At 43.5% G+C, this 26,723-nt stretch overlaps 1 protein-coding gene across 2 annotated transcripts in view; it reads left to right on the top strand.

The window, feature by feature from the left end:
- MARK1 (microtubule affinity regulating kinase 1) overlaps positions 1-26,723 on the top strand; it is a 73,339-nt gene that overhangs the window by 37,878 nt on the left and 8,738 nt on the right. For both annotated transcript variants that reach the window (XM_037128348.2, XM_053667313.1), the window contains 11 exons: positions 2,983-3,053; positions 6,958-7,014; positions 8,986-9,222; positions 9,317-9,436; positions 15,447-15,546; positions 16,551-16,663; positions 19,134-19,287; positions 19,610-19,803; positions 21,101-21,201; positions 22,387-22,551; positions 23,925-24,176. In XM_037128348.2, the coding sequence (XP_036984243.2) occupies positions 2,983-3,053; positions 6,958-7,014; positions 8,986-9,222; positions 9,317-9,436; positions 15,447-15,546; positions 16,551-16,663; positions 19,134-19,287; positions 19,610-19,803; positions 21,101-21,201; positions 22,387-22,551; positions 23,925-24,176 (1,564 nt within the window). The remainder of the gene's footprint in view (positions 1-2,982; positions 3,054-6,957; positions 7,015-8,985; positions 9,223-9,316; positions 9,437-15,446; positions 15,547-16,550; positions 16,664-19,133; positions 19,288-19,609; positions 19,804-21,100; positions 21,202-22,386; positions 22,552-23,924; positions 24,177-26,723) is intronic.

Here is a 26,723-nt window from a genome sequence, read left to right on the forward strand (position 1 = left end):
AGTATTTAAACCACTTTGGCTAATTAACTCTTTTGCTAATCAATAGAAAAACCGCATTGGGTCCTTTTAGCTGACAAAGCAAATAGATTTTCCTGGTGACTCAGATTTTATGTAACTAGAATGAAAGGATTTATGCTAGTCTGCAGCATCTAAATTATGTGTTTAGATGCTGTCTCTTAGTCTTCAAAGGAATTTTACTGCAAATATTAAATACATTTTAATTGCATTTTCAGGTTTTTTTAATGCAGATTGAAAGTTTTGGTAGATTTATTTTTTTTTTACAAAGCTTTTTTTCTGTCACGAACATTATCTCAGTGTGGATTTTTTTTTTACTTAACCCGATAACCCATGCTCTTAATGTTTTTTTATTTTAAACAGTTACTCAGCTGTGCAAATTTGTATCAGATGAAGGTCTATAATAAAATGAACAAACCTACAAAAAACACATAGTGAACCATTGCTCTCCTTTTCTAACCTTTAGTTAGCTTTATATAACATCTTGTCAGCATGGGAACCCTGGGTGTTATTTTTAGCTCAGACCTTTTGTTTTTGTTTTTTGGTGGGTTTTTTTTTTTTCATTTTAGTCATCTAAAGTCTAGAAAAAGGGACTGGACAGGCTTTGATAGGAAAAACTGTAGACTGCTAAGAATCTGTGGACACCATTCTGTGTTTATGAAGGTACACCACAAACCGTGTTAATGAGTGTACCGTTCTAGCAATGAATGGTGAGTACAGTCAACTCTCTATTGGTGCTAATGAAGGGGTCGATGGCTGGGGTAGCTGAGCACACAGTGTCCCTCCCCACTGCCCTCCTTCAGAAGCTAGTGGCAGGGGGCCGTGCAGCATAGAGATGGTGTGCTGGGAGTCAGCCCCAACCAGGTGGTCCCTCATTCAGTTCTGATTCCTCGTGACCAGTTTTCTTTGGTCTTGCCACTCAACGATCCTGTAACAAAACCAGCCTGGTTCTGGCAGTAAATCTAAACTCCATTTCTTGATTTTAACCATCTAACAGTGGCGAGGCTACACTGGATAATCATACCACACTGCCTGTTTCTCCTCTGAGATGTCCTAATAGTTTACGGTCGAATCCCACATGCACACAGAAGGCTAGCAGGAACAGGACTGACACCCGACAATGACCTCTTTGCCGGAAATGGACCGGCTGCTTTTGGTTCACCAGCTGGGTACCAGATTTCTCGTGCTGGGGGCGGCAAGGACCTCCTTCATGATTTCAAACCACATTTTGTCCAAAAGAGCCTATTCAACGTAGGCATCAGGGCTACTCTGGAGTGGTGTGTGTATTCCTTCTTCCTTCGCACAAACACTATTAAGTGTTTACTCTGTACTAGGTAATATTCTGGGTGCTGGGAACACAGGGGTGAGCTAGGACTAAGTCCCTGCCCTCAAGAAGATGACACTCTAGCTGGGGAAGCAAGCCATAGACAGTATATAATATGTGAAGGACGGAGTCATGTCAACGTTTGGGGTCGAACTGTCCTGGGCAGAACTTAGGAGAAGCCCAGATTTTTGAACTTGTGTATATATCTTTCCCAGCTGAAACTCACCTATCTAGAATTCCCTATTCTGATGGGTCCATGAGAGCATCCCTTCCTGTCTCTGTTTTCATCATCCCATTCAATCATTTAAGCACTTTGCTGTCTGACATCGTAGATGCGTTAGTTTCATCTGACATGCACCATGACGTATTTGCTTTTTTAATATTTTACTTATTTCCTAGATTGATATTGCATATCCATGTATATGTAATATATCTGTATACCTAGATACAAATATACAATTTATTGAGTGCTTACTATATGCCAGTCACTGTGCAAAGCACATGCATTATTTCATTTAATCCTCACAAAAGCCATGTGAGATGGGCAGTAGGCAGAAACTGGGCTGAATGAAGTGAAGAATTCTTCCTAAGGTCTCCCAAAAGCTCCCTTGGGCTGAACCAGGATTCACACCAAAATTGGTCTGATTCTAAAGCCTGAGTTTTTAGCCACTTTGCTGTATTGACAAGAACCCTTTAAGCCATTTGGTGAGTTTCTGGCATGCGTGTATAGCTATATGATGCAAATGGTAATTAAAAGGACACAAAAAATAAATTTCTTCCTTATATGGAGATATTTTATTTTTTAATATTGTAACTAAAATTACTTTGAGGGTTTTTTTTTTTACTATTATTGACTAGAAAAAATGAAGTCACATAGAGTAGTAGATCCAATAGAAAATCTCTCCTGTTTTTAGTTGTCCGTAAATTCTTTCAACAAATACGTGTGTCTGTCCACCTTGTGTTCTGTCATGAGGCTGGGAATACAAAGAAAGCACAGATAGGATGATGGTGCTCAAATATGTGGAAGTTCATCTGGGGTCACAGGAAACGCACATAAGGATGACTTCATTCTGTATAATAATAGTTAGCCACACAGTAGATGGGATGAGTATGGTGTGAATAAGTGTAATCAGAGTGTAAGAAGGGAAAGAAAGAAATCAATGTGCGTGGAAATGGTGAGATGGAATTGGACCAAGGCTACGCGAATTTAAAAGAGAGAGATCCAACATAATAAGACTCTTGTTATTTTATTTGAAGTGTAGGCCCCAAAGACAAAGCCAAATGTCATTTCTGATTGCCCAGGCTGTGGCTTCCCTTTATTAGAACGGATAATAAAGAGTTGACTGTATTTTTTTTTACGTAATACTTGAAAAGCAGAAGACAAGTTATCTTGGTTATGTTTTTACAATTCTTTAAAGAGTTTTGCTGAGTCACTAAGCTGCTACCAATACTCCATTCTATATGCAGTTTTTTTTCCTTTTTTTTTTCTCTATTCATGGAATAGTTTGTGATTTATGTAGCACTCTCAGAAAATCGTGGGCCAGAAGCTTCTTTAAAAAACAAGGCCAAAACTTGACATTGCATATATTGTGAATTGAAAATCTTATGTATATTTTACTGCCTGCTTTACCTTTCTGATTCAGGTGAAGTATTTGATTACTTAGTTGCCCATGGAAGGATGAAAGAAAAAGAGGCCCGTGCAAAATTTAGGCAGGTACGGAAAGTGGTTTTCAACTTTGTTTTGCTGCTATTTCTAGTGATGTGCATTGGATAGTATCACAAACGGCACTTCAGGGTATATGGTGTTTTACAAAGAAAAAGTCTTGCTTTCTTATACTTTTTATGAATGGAACACTGAAAAAGAAATCTCTTCTTCCTGAATTTAAATTGAAAAGAGTTGCACATGGTTATTTTTAGATGATTACAAGTAGCAAAATGCTTATAGGTGAGACTCATGAATTGATAGTCTTGGAGATATAAACTGGACTGAGATAGAAAAGAAGTACTTAAGCCTTTATCTAATCATTATTATCAAGTATCGTTAGCTCTGTATACACAGCATATATGTGCAGTGTGTAAAGGGGTTATTGTCTTATTTTCTTTTGTACTTAAAGATGCCTTGGTATTAGAACTCATATTTTTATACATTTAAAGACTATGGTCAATTTTATTTAGTCAGGTAGACAAGAACCTTGCAAATGTGGCAGAAGAATATGGTAAGATATTTGTATTTCCAATTCAACTTGAATATGACTTGTTACAGAAATGACCAAATAAGAAAAAAACAATTTTAAGTTGATCTAGGATTTTATTTTTAATTTTTAGGAAAGAAGGGATTGAAATTAGCATATGGTATAAATTACTGTAAAAAATGACACATTAATAAATTCTCATTTTAAACATTTACTGAAGTAAAGTTTCAGCAGACAACTTACTATACCACAAACCAGCTGACCAAAAGTAAGAGTGAGTAGTAAGTCTTTAAAATACACACTGAGATCCCAGTGGGAATATTTCATGCCCATTGGGATTTCCTGGCTCATCAGCTGTGTACTAGAACCACAGTGACAGTACTGAAATAACATAACAGGGACATTAAAAGTGACCACTGCACTTTACTTCAGGTAAGCCTGGACCTGGGCAGCTAGGACAGGAGAGAGTTTGATGGTACACGGCTGAACTCCATTTGGTTTCTCCAAGCTGCTTCCTTATTGCCAGTTGTTTTTAGAGTCGGCTGTTTTAAGATGCCTGCCTCTAGGACTCTATCCTGATTGAAAGGTCTAGGTATGTCTTTGACATAAAGCCTTTTGCACACTGTGTTCTGAAAAGTCATGATTCCATGACAGAGTCACAACAGAGGTCTCCCAAAACAAAGTCTGTAATCAGTTCAGAGGATGCTCTATCAAAGCTGAACAGGTTTTATTCTTCCCCTCTGCTTCCGAGCTTCTCCAACGGTTCATACCCTATGCCCTTGACTCCAGTGTCAGATACAGCAGAGGCGCTGGACAGTTCAAGGCCACTTTAGCAGCCATCAATCCCACAGTGCCTCTGGACTCCTCAGGATTGGGTGGCCTGTGAGAAAATCCCAGTGTTGACTCAACTCTTCCAATAGCAAGGCCACTACTTCAAGCTTTGGAATTCCTTCCCCACTTACTAACAAACTGCAAAGGCACCCTAACAGTGGCCTCTCACAGCACCACGCCAGCATGTCTGGTCTCACAGGCAGCGTAGGGCTGACAGTGACTCATGTTTTCACGACCTGTAACAGAAGGACTGCAGGGAAATTCCTGCATCCCACTTACCGGTGTTTGGAGAAGGGCGGGTCTGGCCATCAAACAATGCAGTGAAACTTGGACTTGGGACTGGGGTTCTTGCAGTGAGTCAGACTCAGAATTTCTTCCACGGCAGAGATTGTACCTGGCTAGAGAAGTGTGGTAATACTGTAAACCACCATGTCTGCCTGCTGGAGGTCAGAGGTTGTAGAGCTTGGGGAGAATGAATGCTTAATACAGAGCATTCTCCTTAATTACCTTTCCATTCTTAAAGCCTTGGGGCCCATGGGAGTTTTATTTCAGAAGTGCCTACAGAGCTGCCTTCGTAGAGATTGTTCTGGCCAATGTGAAATGCATGTTTGGCAAGCAAATCGTTATCTATCACTTGCCCCCTTCACTGTATCAAGACAAAGAGACTTGAAAAAGATAATATTAGCAGCAAATTTCTGTCATCCATGGTACAAACATAGCCCTGTAGTGTGAACATACTCTAGCCATGTGTTGTGTTCAGTAAGAAGTATTAATATCCGTATATAAATATATAGATCTCTTGGCTAATGGCCTTATCTTAGTGAACATTGGATATTAGAATTTTGAAGCCTATTGCTTCAGAAAACATGCTATAAATATTCATTGTGAGGTTCTTCCGTATTCTGGGGACTCATGCTTCAGCCCGATCATTGTCATTCATAATCTTTTTACTCAGAAACATGGAGCAGGTATGCAGTACCTGCTTAGTCTGGAATTCAGAGACTTGCCAGCCTGTCTGTCAAGGTTTACCGTTACCATATCCCACCAGCTCCAAATAGCATTTGGCCTCAGCATCGGTGCTGAGCACCCTCTCACCTGCTTCCGCCTCGTCACCAAACCTCCACGCCCTAAACTCTTACTGTCCTTCAAGGATGGCCTAGATCAAGTATCGCCCACTCCAGGAAGCACTGCGGACTGAATCAGTTGTGTAGTTTTCTGTATTTCCTCCCTTCTTTGTACTTCCGCTTCTATAGCTCTGCCTTGTGTTGTGGTTCCTCGCACACATGTCCTCTCCTCCTGATCAAACTGCCGGCTCCTTAGGGGCAGATTCCCTGTAGTGTTAATTTTGGTGTTTGCCCCAGCCCATTTTCTTGCACATAGCAGGTACTCAATAAACTGACTATTGACTCAAAATAAATGTAATCGAATTACGTGTTACTCATCATGTGTTGATTTTGTTTTGAATCCATGTCTTCTTTGTCCTTTGAACCATTTTAATATACATCAGGATGATTTTAGAGTACCAAACTGCCTGTTTCACCCCTGAGAACCCAGGAGTTTTGTTTTAACCCATACTCCTCTTAACATGTTCATCCCTCATGTCATCATTGGGCTTTCAGAAACCTCATTACTCTCTCCATTTGTCAATGCGTAACCAATATTTAATATCCAGACTGTGTTTGCATTTAACTGAATCCACAGAATTGAATGTTCTGTTGTGCATTAAAGTGGTTGTCCTCCTAGACATCAGATATAACTGTTTGTACCCAATAGCTCTCACTCGATTGCTATAAGAATTGGAAACTCTTTCCAATTCTCTGTTCACCGTGGTACATTATTATGAAAGCATTGCTACACCCTATTTCTAATTTGTGTCTTTGGCTCTTAATCTGCTGGGGTTTTCCCAGTTTCGACTTTGTCCCCAATGAGCCTGAAGTAATGGTTGAAATTGCATCTAAAATCTAGTGACAGATTTGCCCACCTGACTTAGAGACAGGTTTAAAATGAAATTTTATTTTTTATTCTTTTCTTTTAATAAGGGTGTCTATTGTTAAGGCACAATTTTTCCCCACTTTTTCATACTTGAACACATGAAAGATATTGCTAAATACCCCACCGATAAGTTCTGAGTCAGTTGGCCTCACTAAAGAAACATGTGTTGAACACATTTGATGTAATTCCTAAAATAGGGTTCTGCTCTTTGAACTTGAACCAACTATTTTGGAATACTGATTTACGTTTGCCAAAGTTCTTACTCCAACACTGGAATAAACAAACTATTTAACCAAAGCTGCAAATTGTACACATTCGATCGTATAAACAGAGAAATATAACCGCCCATAAAAATCTTTACCACTCCGACAAAGAAACATTTTGGTATATTGTTTCAAGCAAATACTACTTTTCCACATTTTCTGCATTTAAGAGTGAGTTTTCAGCACTTTGACTTCGATACATATAATTTTGTGAAGTAAAGGAACAGTGAAGCTATTAAATATTACTTTAAACTTCAAGTTAGCGATTTATCTAAAGTGGAGCTGATACTTGGGGGAAATGGTGCTTTTTAAAAATCTTTTTCCCAAATATTTATTTCAGATTGTATCTGCTGTGCAGTATTGCCATCAAAAGTGCATTGTTCACCGTGATCTTAAGGTAAGCCACCGGTTTTGTAACGGAAAATTGTAAATTCTTAACTGATAGTTTACAACATTAGAACCATCTCTGGTTGCCTGATTGTGCCAGGCCCCCATACAAGGAAACTAGTTTTCATTTATTCTTCACAGCAACTTTATAAAAGGCAATATTTCACTGAGAAAATGAAAATATGCAAGTAGTTATCTAGCATTCAAGGCGAGAGGATTTGATTCGCCATTAATAAGCTCATTGTGACAGATAGTTGTGGGACTTGGTGTCAAAGTGAAAATGCCTTAAGGTCCTATTCAGTCAGAAGCAAGGTCTGGGCACAGATCCAGTTTGATCAGATTTAAGAGCCAATTCTCATTCTTTACGTTAAGGCTCAAAGAAATAAGGGAAAATGTTAAACTTTTTTGTGAACATCACATGTATCTGATTAGTATCAAGTGAGGTATTTTGATGTAACACATGTATGATAGGAAACATTTGTGGCAACAAACATGGGAGCAGCCATCCCTCTTGGGGGCACCGATTTCGTTCCCATGGGGCGTGTATCCCAAAGAGGGACTGCTGGATCCCAGAGGAGTTCTCATTTTAATCATTCAAGGACCTCCATACAATTTTCCATACTGTCTGTGCCGATTTACATTTCCATCGAGAGTGTTCAAGGGTTCCCTTTTCTCCACATCCTCCCCAGCACTTACACTGTTGATGCCATCCTGACAGGTGTTTGCTGTCTCATTGTGATTTCTGATTTGCGTTTCCCTGACAACGAGGGGTGTTGAGCACCTTTTCCTGTACCTGTTGGCCACTTGTATGCTTTGTAAAAATGTCTATTGAGGTGCTTTGACCAGTTTTTTAGTTGTTTTTTGTTTTGTTTTGTTTTCTTCCTATTGAGCTCTGTGACTTCCTTACAGATAGCATAGGCAAAAGTAGGTTTACAGTTGTGAGTATGCAGAACACAAGAGTTTAGTCTTACGTTATTATTTTTTAGGTACTGTGTTATTTTCCATACGAACAACGTAAACCTATTTTTTCCCCACCCTGGATTTTGCATACTAGCCCTTTATCAGGCATGTGGCTTACAGATACCATCTCATAATCCATGGTTGCCTTTTAATGCTCAAAGTATTACTCCTTTTTGGAACCTGATAAAACACATCTACAAAGTAACCTAAAACTTTCTTAGCTTATCAGTTGTAACAGAGTTTGATTTTTAAAAATGTACAAAAGCAAATAACTTTCTTGACTCACTTGCATTTACCAAGGGCACATTTTAGACTTTTTCTTGGAGTGATTCTGATTTAGGATTTTGGAAAACTAGGGTCTCAGAACGTGGAGGGAGGGAGCGGCGAATCACTGCTTTCTCCCAGAATAGACCTCCAGGAGAGAATCTAGTTTCAAACCAGCAAAAGGAAGCTTTAACAGACAAGATCTAATGGAGCCTGTATTGTATCGCATTGCTTTAGTGAAAGCACAGAACTTTGTTGAGGAAGCATTTCGTAGGAGAGGACAAAGGATTGAACTCAGTAGTCCCAGAAGCCCCAATGGGCAGTTATTGTAGGCATTAGCTTTGCATTAAGCAATGATCCTCTATTAAAATAGGGCACTGTTGGATAAACTTTGTTGCTCTAAGCCCAAAATGGATTTGTGTTATGATGACCAATGTTCTTCCGGCTAAGAACACATTAAAATACAGTACCAGGATGTCACCGACCTTGAAGAAAAGTGGGTTTAAAATAGCCTTTCTTAAACAGTTGCAGACACACATAAAAACAAGAGCTGTCACTTGTGTTGTGCTTGAATCAGTCCTTTGCTGATGTAACTCGGACCAGATACACTTGAACCCGCCCTGCTGGTCCCACTGACCAGCTATCCCACTGACAAACGAGAGGCAGAAGAGAGGTGGTTGGGATCAGAAACAGTTCTAACGGAGATTTGATGTGATGTAGGCTCTTTACATTCTCCTTTTTATTATTTTCCTCTTAGGCTGAAAACCTTCTCCTTGATGCTGACATGAATATTAAAATTGCTGACTTTGGTTTTAGTAACGAATTTACAGTCGGGAACAAATTGGACACGTTCTGCGGCAGCCCCCCTTACGCGGCTCCGGAGCTCTTCCAAGGGAAGAAATACGACGGGCCCGAGGTGGACGTGTGGAGTCTTGGCGTCATCCTCTACACGTTAGTCAGTGGCTCCTTGCCTTTCGATGGCCAGAATTTAAAGGTACCCGCTAACCCCGAGAGAGTCCCGGGTTCTCCTTGCGCACGTGCGTTTGAATGACAGCTGAGAACAAGGGCTTTTCTTTCGCTCTTTTCAGGAACTGCGGGAGCGAGTCTTACGAGGGAAGTACCGTATTCCCTTCTATATGTCCACCGACTGTGAAAACCTTCTGAAGAAGTTACTAGTGCTGAATCCCATCAAAAGAGGCAGCTTGGAAGTGAGTCCGGTTTTGGTGCTGCGGATTTTCGTGCAACAGTTAAAATAGTCTGGGAACTGAAGAGCATTTTCAAATAATTTTTTCCCTGCGGTGTTTTTTTTTTTTTCCTTAAAGAAAATTGCCAAATCGTCTAATTCGTCTTTTGTTTTGAGCTAGAAGAGTAACGTGATTCTTTCACTATTTGAGGTATCACAGTAGGTGTCTACAAAGGCTGTTGTTTCTTCTTTGTCCGGAAATGAAGTATGAAATTAACACAACAGGAATCAGGAGGAAATGGAGTTTTAGTTGGAGCAGCAGGCAAACCTAAGCCTTGTCACATGTTGCTCAATCCAATACAGAAACCTTGTATTTAGTAAGTACAAATATTCTGAAGATAAAAGGAGACAGTGGGAATTCGAATCCGGTAAATACTTTGTGGCTATATCTGAAATTAGTATCTTAAGGTTTATATAGAAATCGCAGCATCAGTACAGAAAATTGACACATATTCAAGTAGAACATTGGAAACAGGTATTTCATTTCTTAATGGACTGGTGTGTTACCTACTCACATTCCGCCTGTGAGGTTATTTATGATAGATGATATTATAAATATACTGTTTGTTATAGTGGCAGAACATCAGAGACTCTTAACCGAAATGTCTCCCCTTTGTTCCTTCTGATACTGAAATCAAAACAATTTACTTCTTTTTTATTTAAAAAAATTTTTAGAACAACTTATTTCTGAAGTATTTTGCCTGGTGTTTTTTTTTTTCAAGAGTGATGTTTTACCTGTACTGACTTAATTCAGCATGTATTGTTCACTAGAATACTTTTGTCTTCATTTATTTGCCTTAGCAGATAGGGTAGACAGTTCAAACAAATAACCTCTTTAAACTGTACTTTTTTTGGAGTAGCCATGGGACTTTCTGGCACGGACTCCGTGCCTTCAGAGAGCCATCTCTGGGTACAGAGATCTCAGATTAGTTTGGGCTTTGTGATTTTATTTTCACAAGTATTTTTCATTACAAGATACAGTATGTTTTGATGGAAGTTAAGAGATGGTGACTTCCATTGCCAGATTATTTTTAAATGCTTTGTCAGTGAATCAATTATCAGATATTTTTTACTGAATTATTTGTTTAAATCTAATGAGTTTCTTCCTGTGATTTTTTTCCTTTGGGGGTAAAAAAATATGTTAATGTTTTAATAGAGAAATGTGTGCGGTAGAAAAGCTACTTCCACATACTGCCTTTGTAAACTTCCTTTCAACCATCATTCATAGAAAGTTATGGGACATTGTTAACCAGTTAAACTGGTTGAGGCTCATATTCCCATTCTAAAATGGTATGGGAACGTAAGTCCCTCCTAATCTTGCTTTATGACTCACTTTTATCATAGGAGTCTCATTTACCTGAGTGTCACTTCATAAAATGCCCAGAGTTGATGCATCGGCCCAGCGCATTAGCCAAGCAAAGGATCACACAAAAATTACTTGGTAGGACAGATGTCACAAATATATATATTCGCGGATAGTTGAGAAGATGTAAGATATACTTAGTATTTTAAACAGGATTAATTTCCAGTGGCCAAATATTAAATCTATTCTTAGCATTAAAATTCAAAGTATTAAAGTATTAGAATTCTCTGAGTTGAATTTAAAAAGCCGAATCATTATTATGCAAACATTTGATCATCAGAAACTCAACTTGATGTATTTGAATATACATCAAGTATATTGATGTATACTTGGAACCTGTTCCAGTTTATCAAAACTAAGTTTCCCAGCCACAGAACCAGGAGTCTACATTGGAAATATTAGAATATTGCAGAAATCACCCTACGAAGCCTGGTATGCTTCAGAGTGTCCCAGAAATGACTTTCCAGAGAAACCTGACACTTAAAGAAAAAAATATTTCTGACACCATACCTTAAGCAACTCGAAATGACAGTGATGTCAAAAATTAGTCTTCACTTTTATTTTTTCATACCAATTTTATTGTCAATTTTATAACCAAAAGAACCCCATAAACTATAAAAAGCTGCTATTTTCAAAACACTAATTACAGTGGGTAAACATAAATTTTTATAGAGTTGTACCCTTTGCGTATCATGCTGCAGTCTTTTTTCTCTTTAACTCAAAGGCTTTGGGTACCTAGCTTTTGCCTTATCCTGAGTGTGAGTTCCTTGTTGATTGCGATGTTGTCTTTCTTGGATCATGCATCATGTTTTATTTAACTATTCCCTGCTTTTGCACATTTGCGTTGCTTTCATTGTTTTTGCTAAAAATTAAGGTGATATACTAATTTCCCTTCGAGATACATACTTAGATGAATTCTCCAGAATGTAATTATGGGGTCAAAGGGTGCTAACGGTCCGACAGTTCCGTGTGTTGGTGCCCAAAGACCCTGTGCGAGCCGGGGCATTTGAAGGTGCCCGTTGTCCACAGCCTGATTCAGCAGGGGCTGTCAAAATTTCTGCTGTTTGATGCCTTTGTGGTAATACTGTTGTTCGCCATAACTGCTTTAACTTTTATTTATTTCACTAAGGATAACACTCAATATTTTTAATGACTAGATTAACCATTCCTCCTGCTTGTCTAAACAGGTCTGATCAGCCTTGGAGATTTGTAGTTGCTCTGTACATTTTAATAGGAAATATCTCCCATATTTCTAAAAAATGAAACTTCATGTATTTCTTTTTGGTGTTTCTTGTGTGTCGTGAGTTATTTCTTAAATGCTAGTCTTTCTTCGGCATATAATTTACTAACATCGAAATTTGATTTAGACAATTTTGGGTGGCTACTTATTTTCTTACTAAGCTACCTATTTTAACTTATTTAACACCTTCCAGTTGCTTCTCAGATATGACTGCAAACATCACTGAAGTATTTCTTAAAGCCTTATAAATGAACTGCCTCCATGAAAATAGAAGTAATGAAATTAGTTTCAGAGTCGGTCTGCATGACTTACATGGTTGTTTCTAGATCTGAAACTGCTACATAATTTTTTTAGGTTGTGTGTATGAATGCTGCCAGCTCTTCCGAATCGCACTGATAATGGGAGGGATAGTATCACCTGATTTTTAAAGGATTTGTGTTTTTATGTTGTGCACCAAGTTTTTATCTCCTGTTTATGTAAATATTGATGCATCTAGATGTTTTTATTAGAAAGAAACTGCAAAACTTTTGTGCTATTCCACACATACACACACACACACACACACACGAAAAACTATATGTCTATTTTTTCTTTTATTTCCAGTTCTTGACCAGGATGGACTGTGTCACCTTTAAAATAATGCAGAATTTGAGCTAAAGTCAAGCTCCTACGTTCTGCTCTTTCTCTGTGCTCTTCGGTCCCCCTGAAAAATACCTTTTCTTGGCTCAGCTCTGATCATCTTCAGCAGTTCATTTATGTTTGGCCCGTACAAGCGACAGTACTGCCAATGATCCTGCTGACAACAATCGCCTTTTTAAAAAATGCCAAGATTTCTAAGGACAAACTCAGAAGCACATGATGTCATTTTACAAAGGTTGAAACCATCTAAGACGAATTCTTTCCGTCCGGCCATCCTAAAGTCCGTCATTTTTTTATGTGCACCTGAGTGGAAGGTGTGGCTCTCTGTTGTTAATTTAATTCCTTACCATTCGTCTGAATCAGTTATTTGGTTGGAATTTGCCAGGAAGGAGTCATTCACGTTGGTTGGCAGTGGTGGCTGGAGCAAACCTTCTTTTGTTAAGTTTGGAATCTTGTTTGACTTCACTGTTTCTTGTTCTGGGATCTCAGATGAAATCGAAGTGGATTAGGTCAGTCAGCGGGCCCTGGGCGGGTTTTGGCCCAGCAATTTCGACCCTGCCCGAAGCCTCCCAGCCGGGGTCACATGAGAGCACCCCCCCACCCCCACCCCCCATCACACAGCACCTGCTTTTCCTGGGGACACTTCTTCTCTGGTTTTGAATATTAACTCTGTGGTCCCCGCAGAGGAATTTTGTATAGGCGTGGGGTTTTTCCTTCATGTGCACAGAGAGACAATGGTTACAAAATGAGCACCAAATAAACACAGTTTGATTGAGAAATTTTAGAAAATTCAGATTATCACTGTAAGTTTGCTTATAATTGTTTATCTTCCAACTCTCAGATCTGGTATTGCTCCTGCATTTCTTACTTAATTCGGATTCCCAGTTCTGCCAGGCACCTGAGTTAGAAGCCTTAAAAACCCGCTGGATTCCATCCTTGCTCTCGTTCCTTAAATGAATTTTATCACTAGGTGGTTTAGATTATCTCTCTACGGTCCTTCTTCCTTCCATTCCCTCACGTCCAGTTCAGTCCTCTGCGGTCTGTCTCCCGGACGTTTCACCCACTTCCTCAGCTGTCCTATGTTACTAATCTCTGCCTTTTCCTTTACCCAGGCCCTATTTGTAAACACCGCCTGGTTCAAAGGCAACAAGCCTTGTTCCGAGAAAGCTAGCATGAGGCACAGTCTTGATCCTCCGGGCCGTTAAGTGTAGTAAAGGAGAGGGGCCGCTGTCCGACTAGCTGTGATGGAAGGAGGACTGTGATAACAGGAACAATAGGGTGGAAGCAGAGCTCCAGGGGAACCCAAAGGAAGGGCGGACGAGTAATACGGACCAGACGTGCTCTTCATTCAGTCTGCAGACGCAATTTGAGCGTTGAAGCACTGGGTATATATTGGTGCTGCATCTGCCTATCGAACAAGTCAGACACAGGGCATTCTTTGTTTGGCTTCCTGGTCAGGTGGGACATAGATCATTAACGGGTAAACACAAAATATTTGCCGAAGACACTTTGCGCTGAATTGCCGGCAAAGATCAGAGCACCCGAAACAGTAACAAAAGGAGCTGGAGCCTGTATGGACCTTGTGAGCTTGAAAAAACAAAGAACTTAGATGGGAAACAAAGGACATTCCAGACAGATGTCCTTGTCTTGTAATCCACTGGGAAAATAGACACCAATGGTCACGAGTTCTTCATTTCCCACGGACATCCTCTGAACATTGCTGCTTGGGCCCCCGTCTCGTTTCCCTGGTCATGGTGGAGAGAGTTGCCTTGTCTCCGGTCCAAGACTTACCCATCCATTCCTGTGCCAGATTCAGCACACGTGACCCTGCGGTGAAGCTCTTTCCTCTGTGCCATCCAAGCCCCCGCTCCACTCTACTGACCCCTTTCCCCTCGGCCTTTCCAGACGCCGAAATACCCTCCGTTGAAAAACAGGCGTCCGCCCCCCCCCCAGCCCCCATCCAGAGCCACCTCTAGCCACCTCCCTTGCTGGCAGGCGTCTCAGACACGGGCCCAGGTCGTCACCATCCACCCGCATGCCTTGCCCTCTGGCCACCACCCCACTGAAACAGCCCTCACTAAAGGGTTGCTAAACACAGTTGGTTCCTTTTTTAGTTATCACCTTATTTGACAGGTCACCCCTTCGTCCTCTTTGAAAAACTCCTGTCTCGCCATCTTCCACGTTGCTCTCTGCAGAGCAGATTTCCCTCCTCCATTTACTTTCGTCGGAGGCCTTCTCCTCCTGGCCCGAGGTGCCCGCGTTCCTTGGGGCTCTCCCTTGGGCTCTCTGCCCTGCGTTCTCACTCTCTGCACTCCTCTTGGAGAATCGATCGGCTGTTACTATTTATCTGTGAGCTGAGTCCTACATCTCTGGGCGTCGCCTTCCATTTCTTGTGGCCCTGGCCCTGTCTCTTCTTCCCCAGTAGCCCGTCATGGGGTTTTGTTGATTTTTATACATTGAAAATTCTTGTTTTCTGTTGCCCCTGCCTCCCTTTCATTCAGAGCAGCATTGTCTGTCCCCTGCATCCCAGCCAAAGCCCCTTCATGGATCCTACCCCTCTGGTCTCGAACCCCCTCCTGTCCAGGGAGGCCTTTCAAAAGCGCACTCTGGCAAGACATTCCTGACACGGTTGAAAGACGCCATCATGACTTGGTCCCTGTTCGCTAAAATAGAGCTGAAACAAGTGGTGGGATGCTCTGGTTGGCCAAACGTAATGTAGAATTTATTTCCTAGCAAATAATGAAAGATCGGTGGATGAATGTCGGTCACGAAGAAGAGGAGCTGAAGCCGTATTCTGAGCCTGAACCAGACTTCAATGACACAAAAAGAATAGGTAAGTATTTAAATACATTGAGAGGTGCCTCCCTAGGCAGTAAGCAAGGGTCCCGTAATGCTCAAGAATGCAAACAGGAAGCAAGTTTTATTTGACAGGTGCCCGAGTTACCACCTTTTCTTTCCCCGATTGTATACTAAACATTGCAAATTTCAAGTTCCTTAGTTTATTCTCATGCATGTTATAGTCTAATTCGATTGTTGGCAACAGTGATATAAAAACTAAAGTAATGTAGACAAGCCTCATTCCTTCTTTTCAGCAATTTCTAGCAGGAAGAATGACTGAGGTATCAGCAGGGACCAGACTGATAAACATCAGCCAGACATTGCATGTATGTCAACCAAAAATGCGGGGGCCTCGAGTGACGAGGGCCTCCTCCTCTCTGTTTTCTGCGACTCAGCGGGGTCCATCCTCCCATGCCCAGCCCCATTCTGCATCCACAGCCTTTACCACCTCAAAACGGGATCCTCTCCACTGTGCTCCTGCCTGGCTTAGGAGCGGACGGGGGAACGTTCTAGGGTGTTAGGAACCTGATCGGAACAACTGTGGAATCCAAGCCTTCCAGAGAGGCATCAACCTGCCTCCAGATCAGAAAGCAGAAATTGTGAAATTACTCTGTGAGCGGCTGAGGGTGTGCTGATAGAGAAAGGAGTGTGTGTGTGTCTCTCTCTCTCACACACACACACACACACACACACGCAGATAGATACTGAGTCTCTGGGTGGACGCAGGAATTCAGCTCAGGAATGCGCTGGGCAGTGAACAGAACAGGCCCGGTCACGTCGAGCCCACGCTGGGGATAATCTCTGCGCGAGAAGCTGTGACCACACGGCATCCGGACACACCGTATCTGTTAGCAATCCACAAGTGTTTATGATTGATACTGCACTTTAAAATTCCAGAAGTTCGTTTTCATATATAATGTGGGCAGACTTGGCCTGTTTTTTGTCCGTGTGTTCCCTAAAACCCATTTTCAGGAAATGTGCATTTTTTTTCCTTTTCAGATGTCATGGTGACCATGGGTTTTGCGCGAGATGAGATCAATGACGCCTTAATAAATCAGAAATATGACGAAGTGATGGCTACTTATATTCTCCTAGGTAGAAAACCACCTGAAGTAAGTTTCTCACCTTTGTCGCTTTGTCACCTGAGTCATTTCTTGAGCTAGCAATGGCTAAGTCTAAGATACAATGTTAGCAAATAGATCCTGGGTGTAATCAGAAATAACATAAAAACCCCAACATCGTTATGTATTCGAATTCAAAATTCAAGATGCTAAGTTATACACTGATTTCATTGCCGAGTACCAAGAGACTCTAGTACTCAAAAGCAGGCCTGGTGCCTGAGTTCCAAGAGGTACCATTCATGGTCTAGGCTTTGAGAATGGCGCCCCCTAGAGTTGTGCATCCCAAATGCAACAGCCCTGCCGAAGCCAGTGTGCTTGTTCCAGGTGTGCCGAAAAGACAGTGACCAAAACAAGAGGAAGTGACAGCGTTCAGAACAAAGTGTATATCTTCAGAGATTGGTACAGGTGGGGACCCAGGCAAAAGTTTGCAGTATTTTTTTACCTTGTAGAGTGTTAAGTGGCTTTGATGCATTCACTTGGGATTCTCAAGGCCAGGCCAGGTCTGTCGTGAGACAGGTTTAGGAAAATCACTGTCTGCAAATGCCAGTTGAACCATCACAGCATCAACGGAGAGGCAGGAACAGAGCCCGGAGCACTGACGGTGTGTTGAAAATCTGACATCTGTGGGAAGCGTCTTATAGAATAGGCTGAAATTATTAATAATTAGATAGTACCCAATAGTGAAGCAGTGTATTCAGCCGACATATATCAAACCTACTCGGCATCAGAAACTGTGCTCAATACTGTGAATGGAAAGGCGTGGGGGTGTCTGCCCTCGGGAGCCCTCAGTCCGGCGGGCACATGAGCAGCCAACAGTGTGGGGCAGTGTGTGATCCGGGGAGGGTACTAGGGGCTCTGGGAGCTTCTCGGAGGATGGGCACCGACAGTGAGCCAAGATGCGCCAGAGGTAGATTAACAATACTCGGACCCCAGCTGGAAACGAGGGATGAGAGGCCCTCAGATTTCCAGCACAAGCGACTGGTTTCTGTGGTGCATTTGCCAAGATAGGAAGAGAGTAGGTTTCAGGGGAAGATGGAAAGTTCATTCCGCTTGGGGAGGTTGAATTGGAGGTCTCTGGGGCAGGGAGCTGTCTTGTAGACGATGGGACATGGGGAGCTGGGTCCAGAGGGCGTGACTTGAAGATTTGGGCATCATCCTCAGCCACGTGCCAGGAACTGCTGTGGGGACAAGTATTAATCCATCCAGTCCTCTCAACGGCCCCACCGGGTAGGCGCCGCCATCACAGTGGAGGGGAGGGGCCTTGGCTTGCTGGGCAGGTGGTGTCAGAGGAGCGAAGTCCAGGGAATTTTAAGAAAGGGGAAATAGTACAAATGCTTATTTCTGAAGTCTTCGAACCGTTTCTACTTAGATTTTAGGTTTCACTCATGAGCTCTTTAATTTTCCAATTAATTTAAGTATAAAGGAAGCGCTGATTTGACAAATATACAGCCCAGCCCACGTGTGAATTAAAAGGAACCTTGAACTATGCTGAGTATAGACTAATGAGGCTACTGCAAGTGGTCAGAGCCTGAACTTGGGAGCCAGGCCCATTGGTCTTGAACCCCCACCCCAGCCAGCTGCTTAACTGTGGGACTAGGGCGATTCACTTCATTTCTCTGTGCCTTGGTGTCCTGTCTACACAATGAGGCTAATCATAGTACCTACTACCTGGTAGGGTCACTGAGGGTTCAATGAGTTAATACTTCTGCAGTCCTAGGAGCAGTTCCTGTGTGTTCTGTGTAAGCTGTTATCTATTACAGTTTTCGTCATCAATGTTACCCGCATCTTTGCGTAGGAATTCAGATGACCCATTGGGACGTCAGTGATATGGTAGAAAGTTTGCTGGCAAAAAATATCTTTTATGTTACAGAGCAAGGGATAGTGTACTGATCTCCAATGTACCTTGCTTAGTTCTAAAGAGACGCAATTTCTTGATCAGAGCCAATAAACGCAATGTGGTTCTGTAAGTGTGGTGGAGAAAACGAAACAAAATGCGTGCGCACACATGTAGTATCAAGGTCAACCTTTAGATTTGGTCTTGACTTTGAATCCAGAGATGTCCCTTGACCCTCTTAACCTCAGCGGTCCATCTGTAAAGTGTGGATGAACAAGTCACAGGTTATTTGGTCATGATTATTAAACAGCGTCACCTGTATAAAGCTTCGCACGGGATATAACAGCCACTTGGTGGTTGGCAGCAGTTATTGGGTGTTTTGTGCAAACTAAGGCACCAGAGCCATTGGGACAAGATAGCAAGGATCCCACGTGCTCGTGGAAACCGTTACATCCATTGCCTTCGCTTCCTGTTTGCCAACTTGCAGTTCTGGGTGCAAAGTAATCCTTTCTGAGCTCAGATGACTCCTTGTATAGCTCGGAATAGATGAGCAGGTCAGGAAATGTGCGTTGTCTGCATAAACACCGTTGTGTTTTGAAACCCCGGTGGTCTCTCTTCTTCTTATAGTTTGAAGGCGGTGAGTCATTATCCGGCGGACACTTGAGTCAGAGGTCGCGGCCCAGTAGTGACTTAAACAGCAGCGCCCTGCAGTCCCCAGCTCACCTGAAGGTCCAGAGGAGCATCTCCGCCAACCAGAAGCAGCGGCGTTTTAGTGACCATGGTGGGGGGCAAGTCAGATAAGCGAACTCCCAGACCGATTTCCCCCGCCCCTCGAACCCGCGTGTTCTCAGCATCATACACTCACCCCTTCACGTGCCTGTGTCATCCCGGTCCCCACGGATTCTATCACCGAATGGCACGCAGAATCCCTTTCTCAGAGACTGACCTCATTTTTTGTAATGAAACACCTTCAGCTGACTTCACAGTGTAACACATGCAAAGAAGGCTATTTTTAATACAGAGGTTTTGTACGTAAAAAGAAAATATATCAGTTGTTTTATAGCTCATTAAGCTCTTTTTTTCCTTTTTTTTTTAAATGATAGCTGGTCCATCCATTCCCCCTGCTGTGTCCTATACAAAGAGGTCTCAGGCCAACAGTGTGGAAAGTGACCAGAAGGAGGAGTGGGACAGTGTGACCGTGCGTAAACTTGGCAGTACCACGGTCGGCTCAAAGAGCGAGATGGCCGCCAGCCCGCTCGTGGGGCCAGAGAGGAAGAAGTCCTCGGCTATTCCAAGTGTGAGTACCTGCTCCGGTCCGCTGCAATTTGTGGTGGTTATCCATCGTCAGGAGTTTCCGTCAGAAGAGTTGTTTCAGTGTGGCAAAATCTTAAAATAAGTCATGCATTTTGAGAACATGCAAAAGGGATTCTCTTTCTCATAAATGCAGTGTAGGGACAAAACAGAATACAATATGAATTCTTTAAATTGCACTGAACCTCACCACAGAATGGTGCATTAAACTTTCCTCTGTAATATTTACTTAATATTCTAGTAGTGCATTTAATTGTATGTTTACGAATGGGGTGTTCTGTGAGGGCAGACTGTTCATTACTTTATAAGTGTAGCTCACATTATTCACTTACAACGGCAAACTCAAGAAATTGTGTAAAGGGAGTTAGGAGATTGTGATCTTCTCCATGGCAGCAGGAAAGAGTAAAGAGACTAAAATATAAAAGAGTACTAAAACATATCTATCTGTTAACTTTCTAGGCCTCATGATTGAACACATTTTAAGCTAGTGAGTATTTTTAAAGAATCGTGAAAGCTGGATTATGGAAAAAACAGGGAAATGTTTGTCTGTAGGAGTAGGGATTAAACAGAAGAGTATTCATCCCTTTTGAAAAGTATTCGTATGCAGTTTGGTGCCAGTCATGAATCAAGGGCGTGGCGGGGGTGCTGTGAGGGGTGAGGAGGGTCTGGCCCACAGTAAGGAGAACCAGCTGCTTTTCAGTTAGTCTTTCTTTGTTCTCCGAGCTTCTCAGAGTTGGCCTGCCTCCCGGCTCAAACCTGAAATGAGGAAATATTCTCAGAGTGGCACCTGCTCATCCCTTTCTTGGTGGCTTCATGCCTTTGACCATATACCTTATTCTTCTTAGCATTATTACCCTTGGCTGCCCCCCCATCTTCACCGCCTCGGGGTTCCAGTTTCTGATAATATTTACATGGACTCATCTCTAGCTTCTAGTTCCATGTAGCTTCCTGTACCACTCGCTGCTCTGTCGACCTGTCCCCACCCCAGGCTCACAGAGAAGAGAATAACACCCATCTTTCTGGTTGCTTCCAAGCAACTGCTCGCTACTGCTGTAGAACAGTGAGCTGAAACGATAATGACCTTATGTGCTCTGCCTTTTACTCCTACAGCCTATAGGAGAGAGAGAGAGAGAGAGATGACAGAGAGCTCACTCATACCAGGTTCTGGTCAATTAAAATCGACATGCGTTTTTTCCAGAGGCCTCTGCAGCTTCAGTTATTTCTTTGACTTTCCACACCTGCAGTCGGAATTTTAAAATGCCTTTTTTCCCCGTTTCTTAAAGAACAACGTGTATGCTGGTGGTAGCATGGCAAGGAGGAATACATACGTCTGTGAAAGGACCACAGACCGGTACATGGCCCTGCAGAACGGCAAAGACAGCAGGTAAAGGTCGCAGTGCCAGGCGACCTCCCGGGGGATGGTCCTGCATTAGTGCTCTCGCCAGAAGCCCTGTGCTGATGGGTCGAGTGGAGAGGAAATACAGAACAGAAAGATCTCCGCCAACCGTTCTAACGGGGGGGCGGGGGGGGGTGGTCTTCTCTTCTGTGCCGGAGGGGAAAGGTGGGAAAATATTTAGGGAAAACAGGAGGTGCATCTCTCACCCTGAGAATTTCTGAGCAAAATCTTTTCTACAACTATTTGCTCTTTGCCTGTAACAAAGCCAATGGTCCCATCCTCATCGGATCTTCATCCTTCGGACCTTATTCTCTCCACACACCTGCCGCTCCCTTCTTCCTCTGAAGAAGTGGGGCGTCTCCACCAATCGCCGAGAACAGCCCAGTTCTCAGAGTGTTTCGTTTTCAATAATGATCGACCGCGTTAGTTTTATTTTAAAAATTGAGCTGCTTTTCATCATGAGTGACAATGCAGGGCCGTTCCTCAGTGTAGCACAGAAGGGCAGGGAGCTGGTTCTAACAAAACTGTGTGCTGGGTTTCACCCCCGGTCATTTCGGTCGACTGGACAGACTGTCCTTACATTTGTTTCCTCTCAGCTGACAGACGCATTGAGATTGTGTCCCACTGACTGTAAGTCATAGAAAGGTGTCTTCCTTGGACATAAAATGCTTTAGACTAGATATTAAAATAGTGGGGGATTGATTTCCGGCTTAGTATTTTTCTAGTCCTAAGTCCTACTCGGGAGTTCCTTTAATCTACACAGTTACCTTGTCGATTCAGGGATAGGAGCTGAGGGATATTTTAATGGTGTTTTCAGCAACAGTGTGTTTGCGGTAATGATGGATCACACACCAGACTGATTTGCAGAGAGTGAAAAGGGTCCCCAGTCACAGTCATTCTATCCGTAAAAATCATTCCATCCCACCTCAGAACCACATATATACGAGGGCAGGTGTGGGTAGATGTTTCCCGTGGACGGTGGCGGTGAAGTCACCCTGCACGTCTTTCTCAAGACCGTTGATTTCTCCGTCACTAATAACGCCAGTGATGTTAGTTTCTTTTAAGTGTTTTAATTTGAAAGGTGTTCATCCATTTCCTTCGAAATGTCTAATTCTTAAATGCTACTCAACTGCGGTTTCCTCTCCTTTCCACGTTTCTGCTTTACGCGAAAAGCCTCTCGGAGATGTCGGCCAGCAGCATCTCTTCCACGGGCTCCGCTGGGGCCTCCGGTGTCCCCTCCGCACGACCTCGCCACCAGAAGTCCATGTCCGCTTCTGGCCACCCTATCAAAGTCACACTGCCAACCATTAAAGACGGCTCTGAAGCTTACCGACCCGGGTAAGGCGCAGGGGCCGTTTCCTTGTGTTTGTAGAGGAGTTTTTAACAACAGGGCACCTGTGAGGAGCCATGAGGGGCCCCAGGGCAGGGGTAGCGCAGTGAAAAGGTGCAGTTGTGAACCGCAGAACTGGAACATGAGCTTACAACCCCCTCCTCGCTGAGAACACTGTCGATCATTTAGATCAGTTTCTAGCGGCATTTTCTGGAAGGGTTTTATTTTAGATCCATTCTTAAGAGAAAAGCATTGCTGCCTGATTGGTCATTTAGGCAAATTGATTTCACGATCTAAAAACAAAAGCATCCTGAGACTTGGGGGTTGAGATCCCCGGGCCATGGTCCCGGCTCCTGCCGGTTACTCCTTCTCAGTAAAACTGGCCTTTTAGTTTCCGCGTCAGTGAAACTGGTGATCTCAACAAGCCCTTTGAGGCAGAAAATTATGTGACTGTGTTTCTAGTTTGTGCCCATGTTAGGATCTCTCGAATCTGGAACATCTGTGACAGGCAGGCTTGTTTGCTGCTGGTGGCGTGGGGGCCTCCGCTGTTACTGAGGCCTGAATTGTAGGTAGGAAGTAATTCAGTTCCAGTAAAAATCACATTCTGTGTTCCCAAATGGATTAGGTTAAGGTAATAATTTAAAAAAAGAAAAAGTATATGCAGTAGCCAGCCCCACCAGCCTGGGTTTGGCATTTCTGACACTAAAAACTACTATTCTTTGTATCCTTGTATCGGTAATATCTTCATCTTTTGTAGCTACGTTTTTATAAAGGGCATTCAGCGCCACACTGAAATGTTATCCCTCTACCTGTGATGGTTTAGTAACACGTCCAGTAAACGCTGCCCCACCGGGCTTGTAAAACACAGGACGGGCGGAATAGCAGCCACCATGGCTGAGCACACAGCACCATCAGCAAACATACAGGCGCTGCATTATAGAATTGTACATGAAACACATGCAATGTTATTAACTAGTGTCACTCAAATTTCATTTTTAGAAAAGGAATAGGGACACTGAAATAGAGAACAAGGGGGCAGTGACCAGAGGGGAGAGGGAAGGGAATTTAAGGGGGAAAGGGGGAGGGATTTGGAGGAACAAGTATGAAGGACACAGGGATGAGGACTGGGGGGGTGGGAAATGGGAGGGAGGTGGGGAGCATGGGGTGGGGGGAGGCTGGGATGGGAGAAATAGACAAAAAAAACTGTACTTGAAAAATAACTAAAGAAAGAAAAGCTTAAAAAAAAGAAAAAATATATTTTAAAAAAAGGAGTAGGAATAAAAGGTCTTACTGCCCTTAAAAAAAAAGTGGCCACAGCAAGTTTTGTCTACTTCTGGAGTTGGTCATTATTCTGAATCGTGTATGGTGACCTGTCCCACAGGGCCACCCAGAGAGTGCCTGCTGCGTCCCCATCTGCCCACAGTATTAGTGCCAGCACCCCTGACCGGACCCGGTTTCCCCGGGGCAGCTCGAGCCGAAGCACCTTCCACGGGGAGCAGCTCCGGGAGCGGCGCAGCACCGCCTACGCCGGCCCGCCCGCCTCGCCGTCCCACGAGACGGGGGCCTTTGCCCACGCCCGGCGGGGCACGTCCACGGGGATCATAAGCAAGATCACCTCCAGGTTCGTCCGCAGGTCAGTACCACCGCACGTCCCCGGGGCCTCAGGGCTTGTGAAGGGAATGCGTGTGTTTGATTATTTCGTCTCTGTAGTGATTTTGTGTTGTTAGAACTGCTCTTCTACAGACGTTTGCAGGAAGCGGTCAAGTCTCTTCCTTTTAGAGAAAGAAGGAAAATGGACAAAATGAGAATTTAAAATTTTTCTAGCGTGAGAAGGGCAAAACCTGACATCAAAATGTGTTTTAAACAAAAAGGCTCTCTCCCCTGCTTAAAAGCCTGGATTTAAGGAAAGCAATTATGTAGTTTACATTCATCCTTTAAATATTTTTTATCTTCAGAATACTTTGAAATTTCTCACTAATAACATTCCCTTTTTTTCCTCCCTTGAAAAAAGTCAATACACTACAACCGCATAGATTACTGATGAAATTTCACATCACAAAATCTGAACCTCAGAACACGGTCAAGACACGTGAACGGCAAACTTCTAATCTAATAAAACAGTAAGGTTGTGCTCTTCTCCTGAAAGCAGTCATGCAGGTGCAGTACCCACAGATGACACAAGTTGGTGAACACAGCGCAGGTGGATGCAAATGCTGTCTGTTATTAGGTCCCCCTGAAAGCCTTCCAAAGTCCTGTGAGTGCAAAGCACGGGGCTGGAGCCCGGCAGGATCCAGACACGAGTGAGGCAGCATTCGTTTCCTCCAGATTCGTACCAACCAGGAAAAAAAAAAGGCCTGCAGACCATTAGCCATGGCCTTCAGCAGAATGGGTATGAGGTGGGCGTGCGGGCGCCATGCTGGGGTGTCCAGAGAAAGGCACACCATTCTGCTCAGGGAGAAAGTTAAGGCTCCAGACCATATAGTAAGAAATTATGAGTGTAAAATTACTACACTCGTTTTCAAAAATGTTAGTTAAATACTTCATCTTTAGTGTTACTAGTGTTCGTAGGGTTTCAGTGAATGGGTGCAAGAGAGGAGGTGATCTCAGTCTCGTGCCTGTTCCTGGAGCTTTATGGACTCAGGTGATGGGTCAGTTTGCCCAGGATCACATGGCAGAATTTCAATATTGAAACACTCAAATGCAACATCCATTTCTAACCAGATCAATCAGTGATTTTTGTGCCATTCGGGCCGTCCCCTGGTAACATGACAGCTTGCTAGAGAAAGAGCTAGAAGCTCAGCGACAGAGTCGGCAGCACAGACAGAGTGCGGGGTGACCATCTGCGGAGCCCCAATGAGAATATCAGTTGTTTCTGTTGCTGGAATATGGCTGACTGTTCAGAGGCATTTTTAAAAGCCAGTACTTCCTCATAGTTAAGCCAGGATCAGTTGGGAAGTGCAAATGAAATAGATTTTGAGTTTAATGCTTCATTAGTAATCGTACATTGAGCATCGTACAAAATGTTTAACTTTGCAGTACAAATGTGGATTCTAGAGAGAACGCAGCAAGGAGCGGTGGACTAGAATTCGGGACAGTGTCAGGGCACTGAAGTGCTCAGAGAGCTGGGAGGTTAGGATAGAGGATCGCCATACAGTCATATCACAGATAGGTGAAGACCTACTGCGTGCTCAGCCCTCCAGATGCTACTGATCAGCAGTGAGACTGACATGCTCCCTCCCTCCCTGTGAGCAACTTGCTGTCTCACAGCATTCCACAGTGGAAACATTTTTCTCACTCGGCTTCTGGTTTTCCTCCTGCCTCTCAAACAAGCTGATTCTTCCCAGGCTCCTCTGTGGCTCATTGTCAGGTCCCCTGGCTTTACCTCTTGACCTCTAATATCAGGGCTCATCATCACTGGACTGGTTGTCTTCTCTGGTCCTGCTCAGTCTCTTGGGGATCCCGTTCAGGCCCACGGCACTGCATTCCATCTGCCAAATGTGTGTGTTTAGCCCAGATCTCTCCTCTGAACTACAGACCCATCTATCCAGTCACGTACTTAGCCTCTCCACTGGGATCTATAATAGACTCTCAAACAGAACTCGTCCCAAAAGCCACCTGCCTCTCCTCTTCCCCCAGCCTGTCCCTCCTCCTTGCCCCACCTTGTAGGAGACTGCAACACCATCCTGCCAGTTGCTTAGGCCATGAGCCTTGACTTGGCCTTGACTCTGTCTCAAACGCACATTGACTCCATCAGCAGAGCGTGTTGGTGCTGCTGCACAGTATTTCCAGAAGTTTAGTCTAGCGCCTCCTACCTAACAGGTCTCCTAGCTCCTGCCCTCCCCTCCTGTTCTGTTTTCAAAGATGTAAGGCCAAGACTGGAAGCCCTCTGCTCATTTTCAGGTTGCTCAGAATACAACTCAAAGCCCTGAGGGTGGCCTCCCTTTTCTGCTCTGACTTCTCACCTGGGCCCGCTCTTTGCTTGCTAAGTCTGCACCAGCCACAAGGGCCACTGACTATCCTCAAACACAGCTGTTCCTTCTACCTGCAGTCCCCTCCCCCTGATACCTGCAGGGCTGGCTTCGTCTGCACCCACTCCAGGTCCTTGCTGCAATGCCTCTTCCCCAGTGAGGCCTTCTCCACCCACCCTGTTCAAAATCACAGTCCCTTCCTCCCAGCGCTG

The sequence above is a fragment of the Artibeus jamaicensis genome, unplaced genomic scaffold (genome assembly GCF_021234435.1).
Source record: "Artibeus jamaicensis isolate MK-2021 breed Jamaican fruit bat unplaced genomic scaffold, CSHL_Jam_final contig_467, whole genome shotgun sequence".
In the NCBI taxonomy this organism is placed as follows: Eukaryota; Metazoa; Chordata; class Mammalia; order Chiroptera; family Phyllostomidae; genus Artibeus; species Artibeus jamaicensis.